This window comes from Geotrypetes seraphini, chromosome 8 (genome assembly GCF_902459505.1).
Source record: "Geotrypetes seraphini chromosome 8, aGeoSer1.1, whole genome shotgun sequence".
Taxonomy (NCBI): Eukaryota; Metazoa; Chordata; class Amphibia; order Gymnophiona; family Dermophiidae; genus Geotrypetes; species Geotrypetes seraphini.
The window spans coordinates 64019405-64041164 of NC_047091.1; the positions used below are offsets into that span (position 1 = coordinate 64019405).

At 42.3% G+C, this 21760-nt stretch overlaps 2 protein-coding genes across 7 annotated transcripts in view; one reads left to right on the plus strand and one right to left on the minus strand.

The window, feature by feature from the left end:
- Nucleotides 1-14719, plus strand: part of MUS81 (MUS81 structure-specific endonuclease subunit) — a 117043-nt gene extending 102324 nt beyond the window's left edge. For 2 of the 3 annotated variants that reach the window (XM_033953610.1, XM_033953611.1), the window contains 3 exons: nt 6377-6480; nt 10987-11070; nt 11747-14719. In XM_033953610.1, the coding sequence (XP_033809501.1) occupies nt 6377-6480; nt 10987-11070; nt 11747-11813 (255 nt within the window). In that variant the 3' untranslated portion in view covers nt 11814-14719. The remainder of the gene's footprint in view (nt 1-6376; nt 6481-10986; nt 11071-11746) is intronic. The other variant, XR_004540252.1, reaches the window with a different exon arrangement.
- Nucleotides 13917-21760, minus strand: part of EFEMP2 (EGF containing fibulin extracellular matrix protein 2) — a 101640-nt gene continuing 93796 nt past the window's right edge. For all 4 annotated transcript variants that reach the window (XM_033953613.1, XM_033953612.1, XM_033953614.1 and 1 more), the window contains one exon: nt 13917-17649. In XM_033953613.1, the coding sequence (XP_033809504.1) occupies nt 17488-17649 (162 nt within the window). In that variant the 3' untranslated portion in view covers nt 13917-17487. The remainder of the gene's footprint in view (nt 17650-21760) is intronic.

The window sequence follows — 21760 nt, forward strand, 5'->3', positions numbered from 1 at the left end:
TCTGTCTTTCTTTCTCTCTCTCTCTCCCTGCCCCCTTTCTTTCTGTCTCTCTCCCTGGCCCCCTTGTCTGTTTTTTTTTTGTTCTGTCTCTCTCCTTGGCCGCTGTCTGTCTGTCTTTTTTTTTCTTTCTGTCTCTCTCCTTGGCTGTTATCTGTCTGTCTGTCTTTTTTTTCTTTCTGTCTCTCTCCTTGGCTGCTATCTGTCTGTCGGTCTTTTTTTTCTTTCTGTCTCTCTCCTTGGCTGCAGTCTGTTTTTTTTTTCTTTCTATCTCTCTCCTTGGCCGCTGTCTGTCTGTCTTCTGTCCGTCTGTCTTTATTTCTGTCTCTCTCCCTGGCCCCTTGTACACAATTCCTTATGTGTGTCTGTTTGTCTCTCTCACTGCCCCCTACCTGTCTGTTTCTCGTGTGCTAAGATGCTTCAGCTCCAGCCCCCTTCTCCCACCTACCTTGTAAAAATGAAGCAGCTCTGGCAGGGTCTGACGCAGATAGGTAAACCGCCGCACAGAAACTGCTGCACCGACGCAGGCTGTATAGATAGGGAAACCTGCGCAGGCTCCAGCTGGAGGAAGCTTGAGGAAACCGCTACACAAACCAAACCGCTATAAGTTCCACCGCTGCACGCTGTACTGAGCCGCACGTGCCGCACACTGTACTGCGCATGTCTGACACGGAGACACAAATCATGGAGCTGTTTGAAGTGCACATGCGCGCTTAAGGTTTTATTATAGCGGATGAGGTCTCACCAGAGTCTTATACATGGGCATCGTCACCTCCTTTTTCCTACTGGCCATCCTCTCCCTGTGCACCCAAGCATCATTCTGTCTTTCACTGTCACCTTTTCTACTTGTTTGGCCACCTTAAGATCATCACTTGAGATCCCATTCAAGTCTCATTCCTCTTTCGTATACAGTGGTGCCTCGCATAACGAACGCCTCGCACAGCGAACGCTGCGCACAACGAACTTCATGTCTTGCTTCCCACAACGAACTTCGTTTCACACAACGAAGTCGCCCGAGCTGCATCCTTCCGCGCAGGCACTGCGCTTAACTGCCCTCTCTCCGCCTGGCTCCCTGTGCAGTGGCGGACCATCGGCTCGCAGGGGCCCGGCGCCTACTGCTGATGCGTTGGGGGGGGCGGAGCTACTCTCGCCGCTTCCCCGATGCTAGAAAAATAACAGCTTTGTTCTCTCTCACCATTGGCATTCTGTTTACATATTGAAAGAAACAGGAAAAAAAAGCTTATCCATTAAGACCATTTTGTAATAAGTATAAACTAGTATTATAGACAGAATGATCTGCCCAAGGAAATGGACAACATTTTCAACCATGCAGGCATTTAAAAAATGAACAGTTAAGTCCCAGTTTTTGCCGCTGAGACTCTGCCCTCTCTCACTGTAAAATTAGACTCTACTTAGTCTGTCTTTAAATTTAAAAAATGTGTGTTGTTTTAAAAAACAATTATGTTTTTAGATGTATCTAAATAAAAATAATAACAAAAAATTTATCTTTTTTTATGTCATCTTAGCATATTTTATGCTACAGAACGAATTATTTTTTTTAACATGTATTGTTATGGGAAAACGCGTTTCACATAACGAACTTTTCACATAACAAACTTGCTCCTGGAACGAATTAAGTTCGTTGTGTGAGGCACCACTGTACTAAACTTTTCATTCCATAAACTGTACTGTTCCCTCAGGTTTTTGCAGTCCAGATAAATAACTGCATTCTTATACAATCCCGCTTTATTCCTGGACAGGTGGGTTATGCATCTCCTGTCACGAGGTTACTTGTAGGAAGCCTCATTTATAGAATTTTTATGACCCTCCCTTCTTACCTCAGGACCTGTTCTCTGGTCACCAGTTGCTTTCTACAAGCAATACAGTAGGAGTTAGTCTTTTCTGCTCATGTTTTATTTTTCTTCTACTCAGGATTTTTACACTTTCACGTCTTTGTGCTGCATAGGTTCCCTATGCGGTCAGCTCTGGCACATCCAGTGACCTCAGGCTGGCTTCGAAAGCCACTATTTCGAGATGGATCCTATGGCTATTTCCTCTGCCTACATTGATGCTGAAAAGAAGCCCCCTCTTCTGAGGGCTCATTTTACAAGAGGCGTTTCTTCCACTTGGGCAGAGTCATCGGTGATCTCTTTGGAGGAGATTCGCAGGGCTGCTACCTGATCATCCTTGCATACTTTTACCAAGTTTTACTGGATTGATGCTGCTTTTGGTTCCTCTGTTTTGGCAGCAGGCTCATCAGACCCACCCTAACCCCCCAAGAACAACAGGTCTAGGCTCCTTCCTTTATATCCCAATCGGGGCCTTAGATGTCTGAGCCAATCAGGGCCTTAGGCTCTTCCCTCTGTATCCTGGAGTGGCGGACCCGTGAGCAGGAGGGACTGGGCAACCTTCCTGCTGTCGACTTCGTGAACAGGTATGGAGGAGGTTCAGGGGACATCTGGTGAAAAGAGGGAGTGAGCATCTTTCCTGCTGCTTATTTTTTTAGGAAGGGGAGGGATGTTTGGGGGGTCCTGGCAAGGGGTTCTGTTCGGCAGGGGGGGTGAGGTTGACAGTGGTAGAAGTGAGTGGGCCTCCCTCATGCCAATTTTTGCTGGCAAGGAGGGTTTACAGCGGCTTGGGAGAGTGGGCATCTCTTTTGCCGATTTTTATTGACATGGGGGGAGGGGGGTTTTGTGGTGGCAGGAGGGAGTGAGCATCCCTCCTGCCTCTATTTTGGTACTGGTGGGGGGGGGTTACCATCATTGGGGAGGGGGTGGCCATTTAAAGAAAAAAGCCCCGAACAGCTGAGTGGCAGGAGGCTGCTTTAGGGTTTCCCCTGTCACTCAGCTGTTCGGACTTCCCCAAACAGGCTCTGTGCATGTGTTAAAGAATTGTCTGGATAGTCTCACAGCGACTGATCAGACAGGATTACCTCTTTGCAAATCATTTGCATGCAAACTTGTTGGAACAGCAATCACTGTTCCAGAATCGGCCAAGAAATTGTCCCACAGCGACCAGCATAGTTTTGTGCATCTAGCCGCATCTAGCCCTTAATCTTTCATTTTTCTTCCATTTGCATCTTTGCTTTTCTAACTACTGTACCGGCTTTTCTTAGCTTTTCCAGATGTTATCACCTATCTTCCTCTTTCTGCAATCTGTTGTTTATAAAGGCTAACCTCTTTTTCCTTACCTTTTCAGCTACTACTTTTGGAAATCAAAGTGTCCTTCCTTTCCTCTAATTTTTATTTACTTTTCTTACAAAAAAGTTTGTTCTCCTTACAATAACTCCTCTCCACACCTATCTTAATATTAAACCACACCATCCAAACATCACCGGATGACAGATGATCATTTATTATATCATAAGAAATACTCTTCCTAGTTGTAAGCACCAAGTCTGATATAGCCACCATCCCACATGGTTTCCTTTGCCGATTGCTAGAATAGATCCCCACCTGTAGAGAATCTAGGATCTACTAGTACTACTATTTCTAAAGCGCTACTAGACCTTCTTCTAGAAAACCATGCAATAGGAATACCTCAATCAGCATCTAGTATATATATATAAAAATCACCTATTAGTGGTACTTCCACCTTTGCAGCCATATTTTGATCATCTTCAATTAAATCTCTGTCTGTTTGTTCTGTGTCTGAAGGAGGCCTGTATATCACACAAATGTAAATACATTTCCCATTCCTTTTTGCAGATTGACCCACAATACTTCTTCCTTATCATGTAGGTTCTACAGGTGTGTAGTTTTCATATCATCTTTAATATACAGTATAGTACCATTCTCTCTCCCTCTCTTCCTACGTTGTCTTTCCTGAATAGATTATAGCCCAGATTATAGTTCTATGTAAACCGTGTCTCTGTGATAGCTACTAAATCCAAATCAGCCTCTTCCATCACAAAACCAGTGTAGAGGTATTTAATGCTTCACTTACCTGGGGCTTTGATCACCCTGCCCCACCGATTCTAGTTGAAAGCTCTCTTCAGTAGTTTATTAGCTTCTATGACTGAGAAATTTTGATAACATTATATTATTGAGAAGCTTGTAGTAATTTGTCCCTGTATAATATTTGTTAAGAATAAAATCTAATTTCATAATTACCTGTAGCTATCAAGAGAAGATATTGACCAACTACTTCTTTAATAATAACTTTATTTTTCTATACCGCCATAGTCAGGCGACTTCTAGGCGGTTTACATTGTAAGAAGGCTGGACATTCAGCGAATAACAAAAGGTCTTAATACAAAAGGTCTTTCAGATTCCTTTTTAAATGAAAATGTTTTGGAGAACTGGAATAGAACTTATGAAGAGCTTATAAATAAATTAGCTCCTATTAAGCAAATATCCAGAATTTATAGAAGTTCAGAGAATAGTTTTACCATGATCAACTTCTTTTAAAATGAACATGTAGATGATTAGAACGTTTTATGGAGTCTCTATCTTACTATTGAAAACAAACGCAACTGGTAGAATAGTATAAAAAGAGAGTGCACTAGTTAAAAATACTTGGGAAATGATAGACCTAATATCAATACCTAACAAATTTGGATCATATAACTAATACCACTAGCTCTACCTTCCATGTGCAACCTTTTTTAAATCTAAGAGTCCCGCAAGAACTGCCACCAGCCATTCAGAAAGCGGCGCGGGCCCAAGCAGGAGTGTGTAAAGCTTGGCCCTCACCGCCGCACTCCTGACTTGTGCGCCTGCTGCCAGAAAATAATGCCGAGCCATGGAGGGAGGGATATACACTAGACCACCAGGCTTGGAAACAGGTATGGCAGCGATGGGTTTGTTTTGGTAATTCCACAGTGACGGCGGGGGAGGGGTGCTGAATGGTAGTGTGGTGCGGAGGGTGGTGTTTTTTTTCAATTGTAGGGGGGGCAAGCGATGCAGAAAGGTAGTGCAGCAGGGGGTGTTTTCTAATTGTATGAGGGGCGGCAGCGAGCAGTGCTGAAAGACGGTGCGGGGGTATTTTTTTCAATTGTACGGGGGGGCCGGCGAGTGGTGTTTAACAAGGCAGTGCGGCTGCTGCACGTTGATTTGTGGTGTTGGGGGGGATTTAAATGTTTTTACCTTCGCTTCATAAGACGCACAGAAATTTCCACCCACTTTTGGGTGGAAAAAAGTGCATCTTATGGAGCGAAAAATATGGTACTTTTTATTGGTTTGTAAACCACTTTGGAGTCTTTTTTAAGGGTAGAAGTGAAATATAAGAAAAATTAATAGAATAGGTAAATGTGAATCAATTTTTTAAATCTTTGAAAACTATAAAGACTAGGAGACACGTAGGCCCTCTTTTACAAAGGTGCGCTAACCGATATAGCACATGCTAAAGGCTAACGCGTGCGTGTTAGTTTATGGACGTGTTAGCGTTTAGCGCGCACTAATCGAAGCTCGCCTTAGTAAAAGAGGGGGGATTAATGAAGTAACATGATGATGAATGTGAAGAAATATGTTTCCACTCAATGAATATTTAAGTTCTGAAACTTGTTGCTGGAGGGTATGGTTACATTGGAAGAAAAGTCCATAATCTGCCATTAAGATAGACATAGGGGAAGCTACTGCTTGCCCTGGGATCGGTAGCATGAAATCTTGTTACTATGTGGGATTGTGCCAGGTACTTCTGACATGGATTAGCCACTGTTGTAAACAGGATAGTGGGCTAGATGGACATCAGTCTGACCCAGTATGGCTATTCTTATGTTTTTATGTAGGACATTGCCTAATTAATTGGGAAAGTGACTCAATAGAATGTGAGCAGGAGTAAAGAGTGAGCATCTCTATCTTGTCATCCTGCTAAGAAAAAAAAATCGTTTACTTTAATCTTAGAATTCAGTCCTCTGTATAAGCCCAAAACCTCGGGCCCAAATTTTATTCTTTAAAATGTTTTAAAGAAATAACCCACCCAGTCTAATCAAAAGCTTCCTTGGCATTTGTGGAGAGTAACATCTTTCCTACAATAGCCTGATATATAAAGTTAATAACCTGATAAGTATTATCTAATGGCCTTGTTAGCATCACTGGACTCCTCTATTTGTTTTTCTGTCCTTTCCTTTTCCTATGTCCCAGCCATCTCATTGTGGCACCACAGATCCCTTCAGAAGTTGATACTTTTGTACCTAATTTGGCTCCTAGTATCACTATTGTATAAGGCTGAGACTCCTTTCACCAGTTGTAAAATTGGTTACCAGAGTCAAACTTGGAGGGAAGAGATATGAAAAACAAGAACTTGACTGTGAAGAATTATGAACACCGTGGTGACAACTGGGCTGTGCTACCTGTGTTGATGGGGTATTATGAGGCTACCAAAGATACTAGGTCATATAATTATAGCAGTGTAATGTCTTCCCTTTTCTATGCTGCAGGCCCAGACGGTGAGGGAGGTCTTTGCCCGTCAACTAATGCAGATTAGTGGCATCAGTGGAGAAAAAGCTGCTGCCATCCTGGAGCACTACAGTACACTGGCCAGGTACTTCCTACTAGCCATACTACTCATCAGATAGTGATTGAATAGAAGATAGATTTGACAAATAATGCTTGAGTTTCACCGTGTTGCTGCAAGTTTGAAACCTTGTGCACAGGGCCAGCTTAACCATTAGGCATACTAGGTGTCTGCCAAGGGCAGCAAAGAGCAGCTGCAAAGCAGAATAGATCCAGTTTTATGTTTGTTTATGTTTTATTAAAAGCTGTTATACCACTTGAGTATACGACAGGTCTAAGCAGTTTACAATGCAATTTAAATATAAAATATAAAAAGAACTCCAATAATAATAGGAAAGACCCCAAAGAATACAAATAAAAATAACATCACATTTGCCTTGAAAAATACACCATCTACCCTAAAAAAAATTACAAAATCTAAAATTAAATCTAGGCTTGAATGTCATCTCTTTGAGAGACTCCTCAGATAGACCTGTTAGCATCCCCCCACAATCACAAGCTGCCTCACTTCTGCTCCAGGCAATATTCTTCGAAACGTCTAGAGGCAGATGCATTTCTTTTGTATTGGAGGCACAAATTCCTTTATGTATTTCCACCAATTCCTCTCATTCTCAAGACGCTAGTCAAGCTCAAACAAGAATCAGCCACCATGATCCTCAGCCCCTCTGTGGCCCAGACAATCATGGATCTTCCTTCTACTTCAGCTCAATCTCAAGGAGCCAATACCCTGCAGATCTTTCCATCTCTTCTCACACAGAGTCGAGGATCTCTTTTACATCCCAATCTCCAATCCTTACACCTGACAGCTTGGGACTTCTTGGGATGATCTCAGCTGACACTGATCTTTCTGATTCTATCCGGCTCATTTTGGATGCATCCAGAAAACCTTCTACACAGCAGTGCTACCAATAGAAGAGGACACGGTTTTCTACGTGGTGTACTCTTTGTCATCATGGTGCTTCATCCTCCTCTATATCTTCAGTATTGGATTATCTTCTATATTTATCCAACTCAGGTCTTAAAACCACTTCAGTCAGAGTTCATAGTGCTATCAATGCCTTTCATGGACCAGTCAACGGTAAACCTCTGACTGCTCATCCTCTTGTTTCCAGTTCCATGAAAGGATTTTTCAAAGTCATACATAAGACTGCCATCTCCGGATCAGACCTTCGGTCCATCAAGTCCGACGATCCGCACACACGGAGGCCCAGCCAGGTGTACACCTGGCGTAATTTTAGTCACCCATATCCCTCTATGCCTCTCGTAAGGAGATGTGCATCTAGTTTGCTTTTAAATCCTAGAACGGTGGATTCTGCAATAACCTCCTCTGGGAGAGCATTCCAGGCGTCCACTACTTGTTGCGTGAAGTAGAACTTCCTGATATTTGTCCTGGACTTGTCCCTCCTTAGCTTCAGTCCATGTCCTCTTGTCCGTGTCACATTGGACATTGTAAATAATTTTTTTTTCCTGCTCTATTTTGTCGATTCCTTTCAGTATTTTGAAAGTCTCAATCATATCCCCTTGCAGTCTCCTTTTCTCAAGAGAGAACAATCCCAGTCTCTTAAGTCATTCCTCGTATTCCAAGTTCTCCATACCTTTTATTAGCTTTGTTGCTCGTCTCTGCACCCTCTCCAGCAGTTTTATATTCTTCTTTAGGTTGGGAGACCAATGTTGGACACAGTATTCCAAGTGTGGTCTGACCATTGCTCAATAAAGCGGCATTATAACTTTCTCTGATCTACTCGTGATTCCTTTCTTTATCACGCCTAACATTCTATTTGCTTTCTTTGCTGCTGCCACGCATTGTGCCTATGGTTTCAGGGTCCTCTCTCTCAGTACACCCAGGTCCTTTTCTTGTTCGCTCTTACCCAGAGTTGCACCTGACAATTCTATACTCGTGTTCCTTGTTCTTTCTGCCTAAAATGTAATGTAATGTAATGTAATTTATTTCTTATATACCGCTACATCCGTTAGGTTCTAAGCGGTTTACAGAAAATATACATTAAGATTAGAAATAAGAAAGGTACTTGAAAAATTCCCTTACTGTCCCGAAGGCTCACAATCTAACTAAAGTACCTGGAGGGTAATAGAGAAGTGAAAAGTAGAGTTAGAGGAAAAATAAAAATAAAATAAACATTTTAACAAGACAGCATTGATCTAAATACTTTGGAAGGTAGAAGAGAGGAGAGAAAGGAATAGAAGCAGAAGGGGGAGCCGTTGAACAGTAGAATTCTGGAGAAATTTAAATGATAGAAATAGAACAAAACAAAGACAAAAGGCAAAACAATAGATAAGATTAAAGATAAATCATAAGCTGGAAAGAAAAATAAAATAAAACTTTGTCTTCAATCCACAGTTTCAGTGTCAGTGATGAAGTGGAGCAAGTAAGTTTAGGAGGAGCGATTGACGTTTCCAGAAAGGGCTTCTTCAGGGAAGAGACTTGGCAGACAGTCCCAGGATGCCTATGTCTCCTCCCCTACGATGTTCTCCCATCCATGCATTCCCTCCCAGACACACTGCCCGTGCCCCAGCCGCTCCAAGGAGGCTGCCCCAGATGAGGCCCACGGTGAATGCAGGATTCTCTCCTTTACTTTGCACTTTTCCATTAAACTTCATTTGCCATTTCTCCGCCCATTTCTCTAACTGACACAAGTCACTCTGGAGTTCCTTGCTATCCTTCTACGATCTGATTGCCTGGCATAGCTTTGTGTCATCTGCAAACTTGATGATCTCACTGGATGTTCCTTCTAGGTCATTAATGAAAATATTAAATAAGATGGGCCCAAGTACCAAGCCCTGGGGCACACAGCTAGTCACTTTCTCCCAGTCTGAGAACTTCCCATTTATGCCCACTCTCTGCTTTCTGTTTTCCAGCCTTACCACCTCTCAAACCGCCTCCAATGGTTTGGGATCTTAATATTGTTCTCTCTAGACTCGTGAAGCCTCCCTATGAACCAATGTCTTCAGCTCATCTCAAATATCTCACCTGGAAAGTAGTATTTCTTATCTCCATTACTTCTGCTCGTCGAGTGAGCAAGCTTCAAGTGCTGGTGCGGACCCGCCTTTTACAGTGTTCCAACATGACAAAGTAGTCACTGAATTTCATCTCAATCAATTGATTGTGCTTTCAGTGTTCTTTCCCAAACCTCATTCTTACCCTGGAGAAATGGCTCTTCATACTTTGGACTGCAAACGAGGCTTGGCTTATTACTTACAGTGAACTCAGCCACATAGAACATCTCCTCAACTGTTCATCTCCTTTGATCCTAACAGTTTGGGACGGCCTGTATCCAAAATAACTATTTCCATGTGGTTGGCGGCCTGTATTGCACTGGACTGGACTGCACCTTGGAGGTCATGTCACAGCTCACAAAGTCCGAGCTATGACAAGTTCAGTTGCTTTCTTACATTCCACTCGTATTGATGAGATCTGTAAAGCTGCTGCTTGGTCCTCATTCATCCATTCACGTCTCACTTCTGTCTGGAATCTTATTCCAGACCTGATGGTCACTTCGGCCAAGCAGTTTTGCAAAATGTATTTTCTTCATGGCCAACACTCCCTCCATCCCATTGAAGTAAGCTAGGGAGTCCCACATGTGAGAATATGCTGCCTGCTTGTCCTGGGATAAAGCACAGTTATGTACCGTAATGGGTGTTATCCAGGGACAGCAGGCAGATATTCTCACAACCCACCCACCTCCCCTGGTTGACTTCTTAGCTTGCTTACTAAACTGCGGTATTGCAAGCCTACGTCGGGTGGGAAGGCACTTGTGCATGCGCTGTGCGGGCAGTCGTGAAGTTTCTAAAAACTTAAAGTAGCTTTTAAAGCTGTCCATACCAGGGCTCCATGGATATCACTCATATGTGAGAATATCTGCCTGCTGTCCCTGGCTAACACTCATTACGGTAAGTAACTGTACTTTTTTTGCACTTGAAGGAACATAAGCACATCAGTGCAGTCTCACTTCAGACTAAGAAACAGCACTTAAATTCATCTGATGAGTGGAAAGCTCGCTCCTGCCAATACACCGCTGGACCACCAGAATCTCTTGGTTTACAGTCTACTGCAGTTACCACTAAACAATTCCTCTGTTCCTCAAGGACTTCTGTGTGACCATTTTAATAAGAATGCTGCCATACAGATGTTCTTCTACCTTGTTTTTCCCATTTATAATTTAAAGGCTTCAGTTTGTAAAATGATTCTACAGGATGAGCATCCCCAGTGTAAGGAATTCCTTCTCACTTATATTTGAACAGGAATCTGAATGTCTTTCCTACTTGAAATTGCTGTATGATAGACCCTTTTTTGGATGTAATGAGTAGGACGTCCTAATCTGACTTGGATGTTCTTTCAAAAGTGCCCCTCCATGTCACTTACTAAGAAAAATTTTAGAAGAAAGCCTTGTTATTATGTTTATATGCAGGAGCTATATGTATATTCATAAAAGCTTGTGTGGCTAATTTCATTCTACATGTTGGCAGAACACCAGAATCGTTAACTGTTATCAGCCTTGTTGTTTTTCTCTTGTTACAGCCTTTTGGAAGCTTATAATCGCTGTAGCTCAGTGCAGGACCAGGAAAAACTTCTGTTCAACGTTAAGTGTGGCAAACTACAGAGGTATGGAATAAATGATCTTTCTAGTCCAGTATTTCCTTTGCCACTTTTTGTCTATGCTTACTGTCTTAGAGATCATCCCGATATGTGGCAGTACAGCAACTTAAATATGAGGGGATGGCAGACATATATTTCTGCCCAACTATTAGGCAATCACCTAGGGCAGCAGCTTCTGGGGAGAGGGCGCCAAGGAGCACCCGCATATAAAAACAAAACAAAACAATGGATCCACAAAAAACTCAGAAAAATAACTGGAGGTATTTTTTTCCAGCAGAGAGGATAGGTAGTTTATTTTGGCAGGGTGCTGTTGGGGAGATCATGATGTTGGTGGACTCTGAAAGTTAATGGGGAGGGGACACAGGGCTGAAAGTTTACTTAGGGTGTTTAATACTCTTGCACCTGCTGTGATAGTAGATTTTCTCTCAGATCCTGTAGCTGAGACACTTTCATATAGTAATGTAATGTAATTTATTTCTTATATACCGCTGTTCACCAGGTAGTGCTATAAAATTGGCTTCTGCAGGGATCAAGTAGCACTCAGATGGCATTCTGAACTTTATAACTCAGGAAAGAAGGTTAGAACACCAGCTGCTGAACCCTGATGGTGATATTTATGATGTGGTTAGTTGGAGACTTACCGTATCTTTCAATGTGACATTTTTCCCCATGTCTTCTTTAGAAATTTGGGACCTGTCCTGAGTAAAACCATCTCCCAGCTTTACTGCACAGCCGGAGCACTGACCTGAGAGCAGAATCAGGAGCTGTCCCTTTAAAGATCTCTACTCTTCAGCACAAATCCTGGAGTGAACCAACTTCAAGGGGTCCTGCCCACAGCATGTGTTGTCTCAACTAACATTAGAATCCTTTTCTGAGATGGGTGCTTGTTTCCCATTTCTTCCTGGCTGTGATCAGCATATCATAGTAAGAAAGCATCAACATTTTTCTGGCATTTGTTCAATAGCAATATTCCTTGCCCAGCCTTATATCCCTGATCCAACATACAGTGTAAAATGTGATCTTGTACTTGGCTGCTTGTGCTGTACCTGCTCTGTGGTTGGGAGGTGAATTGAGGGTGTGAGGGAAGCTAATTCACAGGCTGCACCTGTCCTTTGAACAAATGACATCTTCAATCAACCAATGAACTGTGTAGTAAGCAAGATGATGGAGTGCTGCACTATACTAGTAAATCACATCATTTAAGTTTTACAATATTACTGTATGTTTTTGCTTTTAGTTTGTGAATATAAGTTCTGTCTTTTGTTACAGTGTGTGTGTGAAGATGGATCAATGGTCCCATCTCATACTTTTTCCCCATGGAGGCAGGCACTTGTCTGGGTAGCATTTCTTAGCATACTGTGTGCACCGTCCTAGGAGGAGATACTAAAGTGCATTTCCATTGAGTCTTTGGGACTGGTGGCAGAGAGTCTTTGCACCCTCTGCTTACCTGCCATGGACTCAAAATATCAGGGTTAAATTGTTATCCCTCAGCCTCCATTTAATGCACTATAGCCTTCATTGCATGTTACAGCAGATTTCTGTTTCCATCTTCCAAGCCATACCCGAACTTCCCTTCAGGACAGATTTAGCTTTGAAGAAAACTAAACTTGTATAGTTGGAGGAATTTTTTCCCCCTTGTTTTTATGTGGGGTTCTTCCCTCCCTTGTAAGAACATGTTTTGTTTTTAAAGAGAGTAAGATTTGCTGACAGGTAATGACATTACACCAAACCCCCCTCATCAACCACTTTTATGTAAAAGAAGACAAAGGTCTGAGGCAATATCAGACATCCTAGTGGGGGTGAGGGAGATCACATCATAAATTTTGTGATGACTGTGTTGAGACTGTTTTCTCCCTCACATATTATCACTTTCTTCCTGCCTAGCATTTAAGGAAAGAAAACCTGCTTTTTTTTTTCTTTATTCTTTTCTTTATTCTTCCTTTATCCCACCAACATGTGTTTTTCCCTTACTTGTTCTCTACTTTACTCAAATATATTGTAACTTCTCCCCTTCCTTACCCTATTGTTTCCATTTTGTCCAGTAATGAATTTGTTTTGTCTTGTTTGTTTGTTTTTATGTAAATTTTACATATTGTAATTTTAAACTTTTGTTAATCGCTTTGAAATTGATAAAGCGATCAATCAAATACTTATTAAACTTGGAAACTTGGAAACTTGGAGACTTGACTTGGCAGGTTCTGTGCTTTATTTTTCACCAATTTAAGGTGGAAAACTAATACCTGTAAAGGTGACAAAACAGGAACTACCTGGTTTACCAAGTTATGTGCTTCTTATATCCTGCCATTTATTCATTTTTTGTAAAAATCCAAATTGACTATGTGGATGGGGCAATTAGAAATTAACATTCATATTTTAGCTCAGGCTCCCATGGCCTAAGAAGCAGTTGCTTATCAAGTTCTAATTTTTATTTGATACACTTTCTTAGAGATGAGCCATCAATACCATCATCAAATCCTCTTACCTTATCCTGTCTGTAGTGCGGCCGTTTAACTGCCACTACAATTCAGTTCCTGACACATCTATAGTCACTAATTCTTAGCCCTCTAAGCCTCCACTTCTGCATTACTCGGCCTTCCTTCTATCTTGAAGAGCCAGCGTGATCCATGCCCTAGTCATGATTGCTTATTCTCTTAACTGCCCTCCACCTCCCGGCCAATCTCTCCCATCCTACCGCCCCCACCCCTTGCCCTGAAAAAGCACACTCACAGTCATTTCACCTGATGGGGAATGGCAGTTGGGTTTGGATATGTTTATCTGGAAAAATCTTGATCCTTTAAACATCTTGAACTTAGTAGTACTCTTCCTTATCACTTGCCCAAGAATATATAAAATCAGGCGAAACCAGCTTTAATTGTATAGCCAAACATGTACAGAAATTAAAAAGACCTAGAAAATGCATAGATCATGTGATGGAACAGTAACTTGCTATCTAAAAGTTGTAAGAAGTCATTCAGCTACTAACATTTCTTTTGCATTTTCCCAGAATCAGAGATTGCTGTTGGGACCAGAGGGCCTTCAAGAGCTCTGTCCACATTTTCTTTGATTGGAGGAGACAGAAATGGCAAAAGCTTGTAAAAATGGGTGGCTATCGTGAGATTTTTTTAGAGTAAGGAAGCAGGGCAATGAACAATAAAAGTCAGTCCTCGTAACAGCATTCCTGATTTATAATCTCATTTGGATATAAAGTAATTCTAATTTGGTAGTCTGTGGACACTTTATATAGCTCACAGTCAGAAAGAGTTTTTCCTCTTCTTTCACAGTAGTATCGTCTCAACCTGCATGTAGGTTAATGCTAAGTACGCCTAGAACAAAAATAAAGACTTTTAAAGCTTCAAGTTGAAAAACTGGGATCCATAAGGCACAGAAGAGCTTGGAAAAGGGAAACTGGAGGCTGCTTAATGAGCTGTTAAGTGACCTGAATCTAGAACTACTTGTACTATAAACTCAGAAAATCCAGGTCTCTTCAGGTACCAGATTCTTATAGGATGGATATTAGCATACTTCCTAGTTTCCTGCTGCAGCACAAGATTAGATTCTGCGGCAAGCATTGCAAAACTTTTGTAGCAATTGTTTCACATTTTTATATATGAATAATGTAAATTTATTTTGCATAATAAAAATAATATAGATTTCAGATTTGTCTGTATAACTTATTCTTTTTGTAGTTATGGGTGGAATCTCAGGTACTGATACTGGAGAAGAGGATCTCAGCATTGGAAAGTAAGAGGGATAGAGGATCAAGGAGAGAAAGACTGGACAGTGGGAGGAGAAGGAAAGATGAGAGATTAGGAGAGGTACAGAGGGTGAGAATGCAAGGAGGATTCTGAAGCTGACAGAAAAAGGAAGAGGAAGGTTTGGGGATCTGGAAGAGGGAACAGTGAAGTCCCTCCCCCATCTCTTTATGTCCTTTTGCTCCATCTACCATGCCCTCTTGCCTGTCCTGTTCCCAACTCTCCTTTCACCCACCACTTAGATTCAGACACACATATAACCCTTTGCATCTTAGCTTTAGCTGATTCTTTCTTCCACCAGCTCTCAGTGATTTCCCTAGAACTTCTCTCCCATCACCTTTTGCACATAGAAACATGATGGCAGATAAAGGCCAAATGCCGATCCGCAGCAGCCACTAATTCCACATACTCCTATTTCTTCAAACACATATACCCTAGCTCTTCTCCCCTGTTAATCTCCCAGCTCCCCTTTCATTTCACACACACCCCCCTTTCATTAATGCAGCTGGCAGGACTTGAGTAGCTGTTGCCCTGAACTCCAGCCAATGCGTAAAGAGAACATGGCTCAACTTATGCTTTTAACTGGATGCATGTGTACAACTATCCAGAAGAGGCTATAGCTTTAAGATAATGCACCCTCTCATTCTTCTGCCTGCCTGTCTGGATTAGTATGGGGGAGGAGGAATAAGTAGAAAAAGGTTTCAGAAGAAGTGTGCACAGCTGGGCACATGACTACAAGCAAATGCTGCCCCACAACCCAATTTGTTTGGTTTATTGATATTTCTCATGGCCAGCAAATTGAGGTAAGGCAAATTTTTTGCCTCCTTTGCTACAGAATTGTGATCTTGATTATTAGTTTTCAGAACAAGGTCTTATTTTATCCAACTTTCAAAAATGTCAAATAGAAAAGAAATCATGAGCACACTGGGATCTAAAATCTGGAATGACCTACCGGCTGAAATTAGATCTATACCTACTTACTGCTGTTTTTGCAAATTGCTGAAAACCTATTTCTTGAGTAATGGACATTGCTCAACTGATAATGCCTTATAATTCTGTCTTTAATTTCTAGTTTTTGTCCTTATTTACTCTTTGTTCTTAATTTACTCTTTGTAAGTTCTTTGTAATTTTTTGTAAACCGCTTTGAATCCAGTTGGAGATACAGTGGAATATAAGATACCATTAGCATTAGTGTTTTTTGGGACTGAGCAAACTCTCTTCTGCATAGGGTTTGTAACCTCGTTTTCCACCAAGTATGGTAAGTATAAAATAAGAATAATCTCTATTTGGAAGTTATTTTAACAAGTAATCTAATTATGACTTGGATATTAACAAGTAGTTAACTTGTTAATGTGCTGTAACAGAAACTAGTTAACAGTAGCCTTTTAAACCTAAACCAGAGATTCCAAACCTCTTTGGTTTTGTGGATCTCTATTCAAGCGCCAAACGTTTTGGGGATCCTTGGCCCATCACCACTTCTGACCAACCTCTCCCATTACTCAGCAGTCACAACTCTAACTTAGCCCCTCCCCATCAATGTCTTATCTTCTCCACCAGTTTCTCCCTCCACCTTCTTCTCACAGTTTTCATTTTCACTTATCCACCAGCTTCTTAATGTCTTCTGACAGCCCATTTCTACCAATTTCTGTATTCCATTGACCTCTCTCTATCTATCCTGAGTCATTCTGCCTTCCTCCAATCTGTCCCCACCATTCTGTGTATCATCCATCTTTTTAGCATCGGTTTCTCTCACCAGTCTTTCTTTCATCATTCCCCCTTAAAGCTTTCGACCCACTCCCTCTCTTCTCTGATCATGTATTGTGATTATTTTATATTTGTGATCCACCTTGAGTCTAAAACATAAACCAAAACCAAATCAAAAGCTAAACTGTTACAACTGCCTGAGCTGATCTGTGGGCCCTGGGGTGCCGCTCGGCTGCCTCATCGCTGAGCCCTGAGCTGTAAAGGCTTCTGATTAATTTTCACTCTTGCAGAGCTATATTCTCTGCAGAAGCTTATTCATGGCCCCTAACTTGGAAGCAGGATGCGGTTACAGCTTTCTTTGTAGTGTGGCTAGAGGAGGATGATGGGGAGAAAAATAGCTATTAGCCATTCATAAAAAATATTCTTATAAGGGGTGTGCATGGAAAACAATTAAGTATTGGTGTTTTTTGTCTTGTTTTCATTTTGTTTATTTTTGCCTTGGTTTGTTTCCTATTACAGCAAACAGCTATATAAAAAATGGCATTAGTTTCAGGCACCCTAATGCAATTTTGAAAACGGGATCCAGCTGAACAGGAGCAACTGGGGATAGCTCTAGTCCCATTTTGACTATGAAAACCCTGTAAGGTAGATTGCATCCAGGTAGCTGTTGGTGGATGAAAGGGAAGGCTAGGGTGGTTTTTTGTTTCTAATGTGGGTGGCATTCTTAAATTTTGCCTTTCCATGATTAAAAAAAACAGAACCCTGGAGGATTTTTTTGTTTCATTTTCTAAGAGTTAGTTTTCATTTTGAAAGAAAACAAATGCACATCCTTAAAACTTAAATATTATGGCTCTGAATCCTAGAGTATTTCAAAACAGTACATTTACTAGGAACTGCTGCATTAAAAGCAGGAATAATGAACACACTGAGGGCCCCCCCTCCAGTCTGTGTTCACAGGCCAGGGCATTTAAAATGAGTATGGGCCAACGAAGACAGTGAGCCGCAACACTGAGCTGGAGCGATAGCTAAGGAGGGTATTCATGGAGACCATTTCCAAGTCCAAGACGAACTCCTGAGGTCCTGTCACTGGCCGTGCCAGCACCAGCATAGCACTGATGTTGTTAATTTGCTGTAAAAGAAGACATAATTGGAATTAGAGAGGAAGCAAGGCAAAGAGAGGATGTGATTTGGGGAATGCAGGGAGGTATAATATTTTGTTCTGTGCTGGAGGCCGAATCTCTAGAGACAGCAGTAGTACTTCAGAGGAAGTGATAACAAAAAACAGAGGTACTCTGGAGGAGAGAGAGGATATGGTAGAACTGCTTGCTTATCTCTAAACTCATAGGTTTTCAGGATATCCTCAAGGTATATTTATTTATTATATCACTGCAACTTTACAGGACAGAACATGAGGTTAATTATATAATTTAAGGAGAAGCAGGCAGCATATTTTTACATGTGGGGATGACATCCATGGAGCCCCAACACAGACAGTCAAAAGTGTAGTGTTACATTAAAACTTTAAGAGTGCCCATACCATGTGCGTGTTGGTGCCTTCCCGCCTGACTTTGGCTTGCGAGACCATCAGTTCTCAGTTTTCCGCGGAGCGCGGAAGCTGTTTCTTAGAATTTCTCTAAGCGTGTCAAACCTGTGTGTTTTTGTGCCTTCCTATTTATTTTTTTTCTTCCGTTTAGTCATATTTTAGTAGGTATTTTCTTTATCTTTGGTATAAACATTTTTCCAATTATATTAAATTTATTTTTCAGGCCTTCAGGCTCTTGGCCTGATTTTTGGCTGGGAGCATCAATGCTTTTTTTGAATTACTATTTACTCAACCTCCCCTGGACAATAAAGTACTTTGATCTTGCATTGGAGCTTTTTCCTTTGCTGTCCAAAGCTCCTTGCGGCTTCAAGTGGTACATTCAGTGCTTCAGGACCATTTCAGGTACAGACCCACACGACTGATGTGCCCAGTGCCTCGGTCCTGAACACCGAGACATATCCTGCACACTTTGCTCTAAATTGCAGAAGAGATCACTTAAAGCCAGAAAGTTGCAATATGAGAAACTTTTCAGGTCAACTTCAGGTACATTGAAAATGGCTGGAACAGGAACAGACACTGATGCTCAGCATCCAACAATTCCAGTCCGACTCCAGATACTCAAAGGAGTACCTAGCGGAGCTGGACATGCCATCACTGCCCAGAGAGTCCCTTCGCTTACCGCCTAATCCGGTACTCCAACAGGCTTTCTTCAGGAACCTGGAGACCCCCTATATGGTCACAGCCGTCCCCTCCAAAATGGAGGCCAAGTACCGTACGGTACCCTACCCGGGGTTTGAACAACCACAGCTCTCCCACCAGTCGCTGTTGATAGAATCGTCCCTGAAAAAGGCGCACCCCTCCCGGGTCTCAGCCATGGTCCCCCCAGGTCGGGAAGGCCGAACCCTGGACAAGTTCGGCAGGAGACTTTATCAAAATGCGATGATAGCCTCTAGAGTGCAAAGCTATACTTTCACCTTTACATCCTACCTCAAACACCTCATCTGACTACTGAGAGTCTTTGAGACTGACCTACCAGCCTCTCGCCAAGGAGCGTTTAGCCTGCTTGTAGAGTCCCTCCCCAACCTACGCCTCCATCTATTCCACGCGGCCCACGACGGCTTCGAACTCTCCTCCAGAGAGGCAGCCTTTGCTATCGCCATGCGCCGACTAGCTTGGCTGCGCCTGGTCGACATGGACCCCAGCTTACAGGACCGGTTGGCTAACCTCCCCTGCGTGGGAAAAGAGCTGTTTGACGACACTATCGAGGCGGCTACAAAACGCCTCTCTGAACATGAACGCTCATTTGCCTCCCTTGTCCGGCAAAAGCCAAAACCGCCGGCGTCCAGGCCATTCAGGGCCCCTCCGCGCCGCTACCCGCAAAAATCCACTCCTGCTTTCTCCCGGCCTCCGCCCAGGTGTCCGCAAACCCACCACCGGGCCCCACCCAAATCCCAACCGCCTGCAACTACCAAACCATCCCCGTCCTTTTGACAGGATACGCGGAAGGGGGCTGACACCCTCCGCCAGAGTTCCAGGCTCCCTGCCTATCGGGGGCCGCCTCAGAGCCTTTTACCCTCACTGGGAACAACTCACGTCGGACGCATGGGTCCTTGGCGTGATCTCATCAGGATACTCTCTCAACTTTCGAGCCATTCCCCCAGACAGCCCCCCAGGGAAGTGCCCTCTCAACCGAACGCTGCTACCGCTACTCCTCTCAGAAGCTCGAGATCTGCTTCGCCTGCGAGCAGTGGAGGAGGTTCCCCCCGACCAACGGGGGAAGGGCTTCTACTCCCGTTACTTCCTGGTACCGAAGAAGACGGGAGACCTACGCCCAATACTAGACTTGAGACGACTCAACAAATTTCTGGTACGGGAAAAATTTCGGATGCTTTCCCTACCGACTCTCTACCCCCTGATCGAAAAAGGCGATTGGCTATGCTCCCTCGATCTGAAGGAGGCATACACACATGTTCCAGTGCACAAGACCTACCGCTAGTGAATCCATGTTGCCTCCGGTCCTGTAATCCACAGGATTCCAGAAACTTGACCATTCTCTGTTTTAAAAGTATTTCTATTAATTTGCTTACCATAGACGTCCGATTTACCGGCCTGTAATTCCCTAGTTCTTCCTTACTTCCACTTTTGTGGAAAGGGACCACATCCACCCTTCTCCAGTCTTCCGGTACACTCCCAACTCTAGAGACTCGTTGAAAAGGTCAGTCAGCGGAGCTACCAGAACTTCCCTAAGTTCCTTCAGCACCCTTGGATGTACACCATCTGGCCCCATCGCTTTGTCTACCTTTATTTTAGCTAGCTCCTCACGAACACAACCCTCTGAATATCGATCAGGGTCTATTATTCCTCCATCCCTATTTGTCTTCTGCAGTACCGCTCCCAGCCGTGAATACAGAACAGAAATATTTGTTAAGCAATTCAGCCTTTTCTTTATCAGCTTCTACATATTCCTCCCCTTCACCTTTGAGACTCACAGTGCCACTTTTGCACTTCTTCCTATCACTAATATATCTAAAAAAATGTATTTTCTCCCCATTTTACCGTGTCAAATCTATTTTTAATTTATCTCTGGAAAAGAAAGTGATAAAAACAAATTTGTTTAACTGATTGTAACCTATGAATCTAGTGTATCTCCTCCCAATCTGTACCTCATTTTCGATGACTTTGCATTGTAACTTCTTTGACTTTGTATTGTAACTACTTCGATGACTTTGTATTGTAACTACTTCGCTGATTGTCCAGCGCCTCTTGTTGTAAACAGCCTCGAACTATCATGGCTTTGGCGGTATATAAAAATAAAATTATTATTATTATTATTAATTACAGGTAAACAACAAAAATTTTCCTTGATTTACTCATGAAACAAAAGATATCCACAAAAATGTATACCTAAAAAAGGCAGCATCTTAAACACTGCAGTGAGCACTAGAACATCAATACCACCCATTGTAAAACTAAATAACCAGATTAGTACAGATGGATCCTGCACAGTCAATACTAACAACACCATATCTTTTTCATACACACAGAATACAGATACACCCTCGCCCAGCATGGAATAAGTAATCAGAAACTAAAGTTAAGAAATATATGGACAAAAGTTAAATTGAACCGCCAAGAAGCCAGACTCTGCATAGAATGCAACACCACAGAAACAGTGATGCATGCCCCCCTAATACTGTGCAAAATATAAAGATAGCAGATGAAAATTTGAAAAATATGACAAATAACAATCACCACTTTACAAATTAACAAATAGATATAAAAGATAGAAAACAAGATAATATCATTTTATTGGACTAATACCTTTTGATTAGCTTTCAAAGGCCAAGACTCCTTCCTCAGATCAGTACAGTATACTGCAGTTATGGTATCCTATCCTGACCTGTAAAAAGGAGTTTTCGTCTCCAAAGGTTAGTCAAAAATATATTAAAAATGAGTCCAAAAAAAAGGTCTTATTTCCATTTTCTGTTTGTTTTTTACAATTGTCTATGGTTTCTGCTTTCCTCATCTTCACTCTTCCTTCCATTCAACATCTGCCCTACCTCTTACTTCCATCCACTGTCTTCCCTTCCATAAACTACCCACTTCCCCCTTTCATCCAGCTTGTGCCCCCTCTCCTTTTTATGATTCATTCCAGCTTCACCCCTCTCCACCATTTTTATCTCTCCTTTTTCTTCCC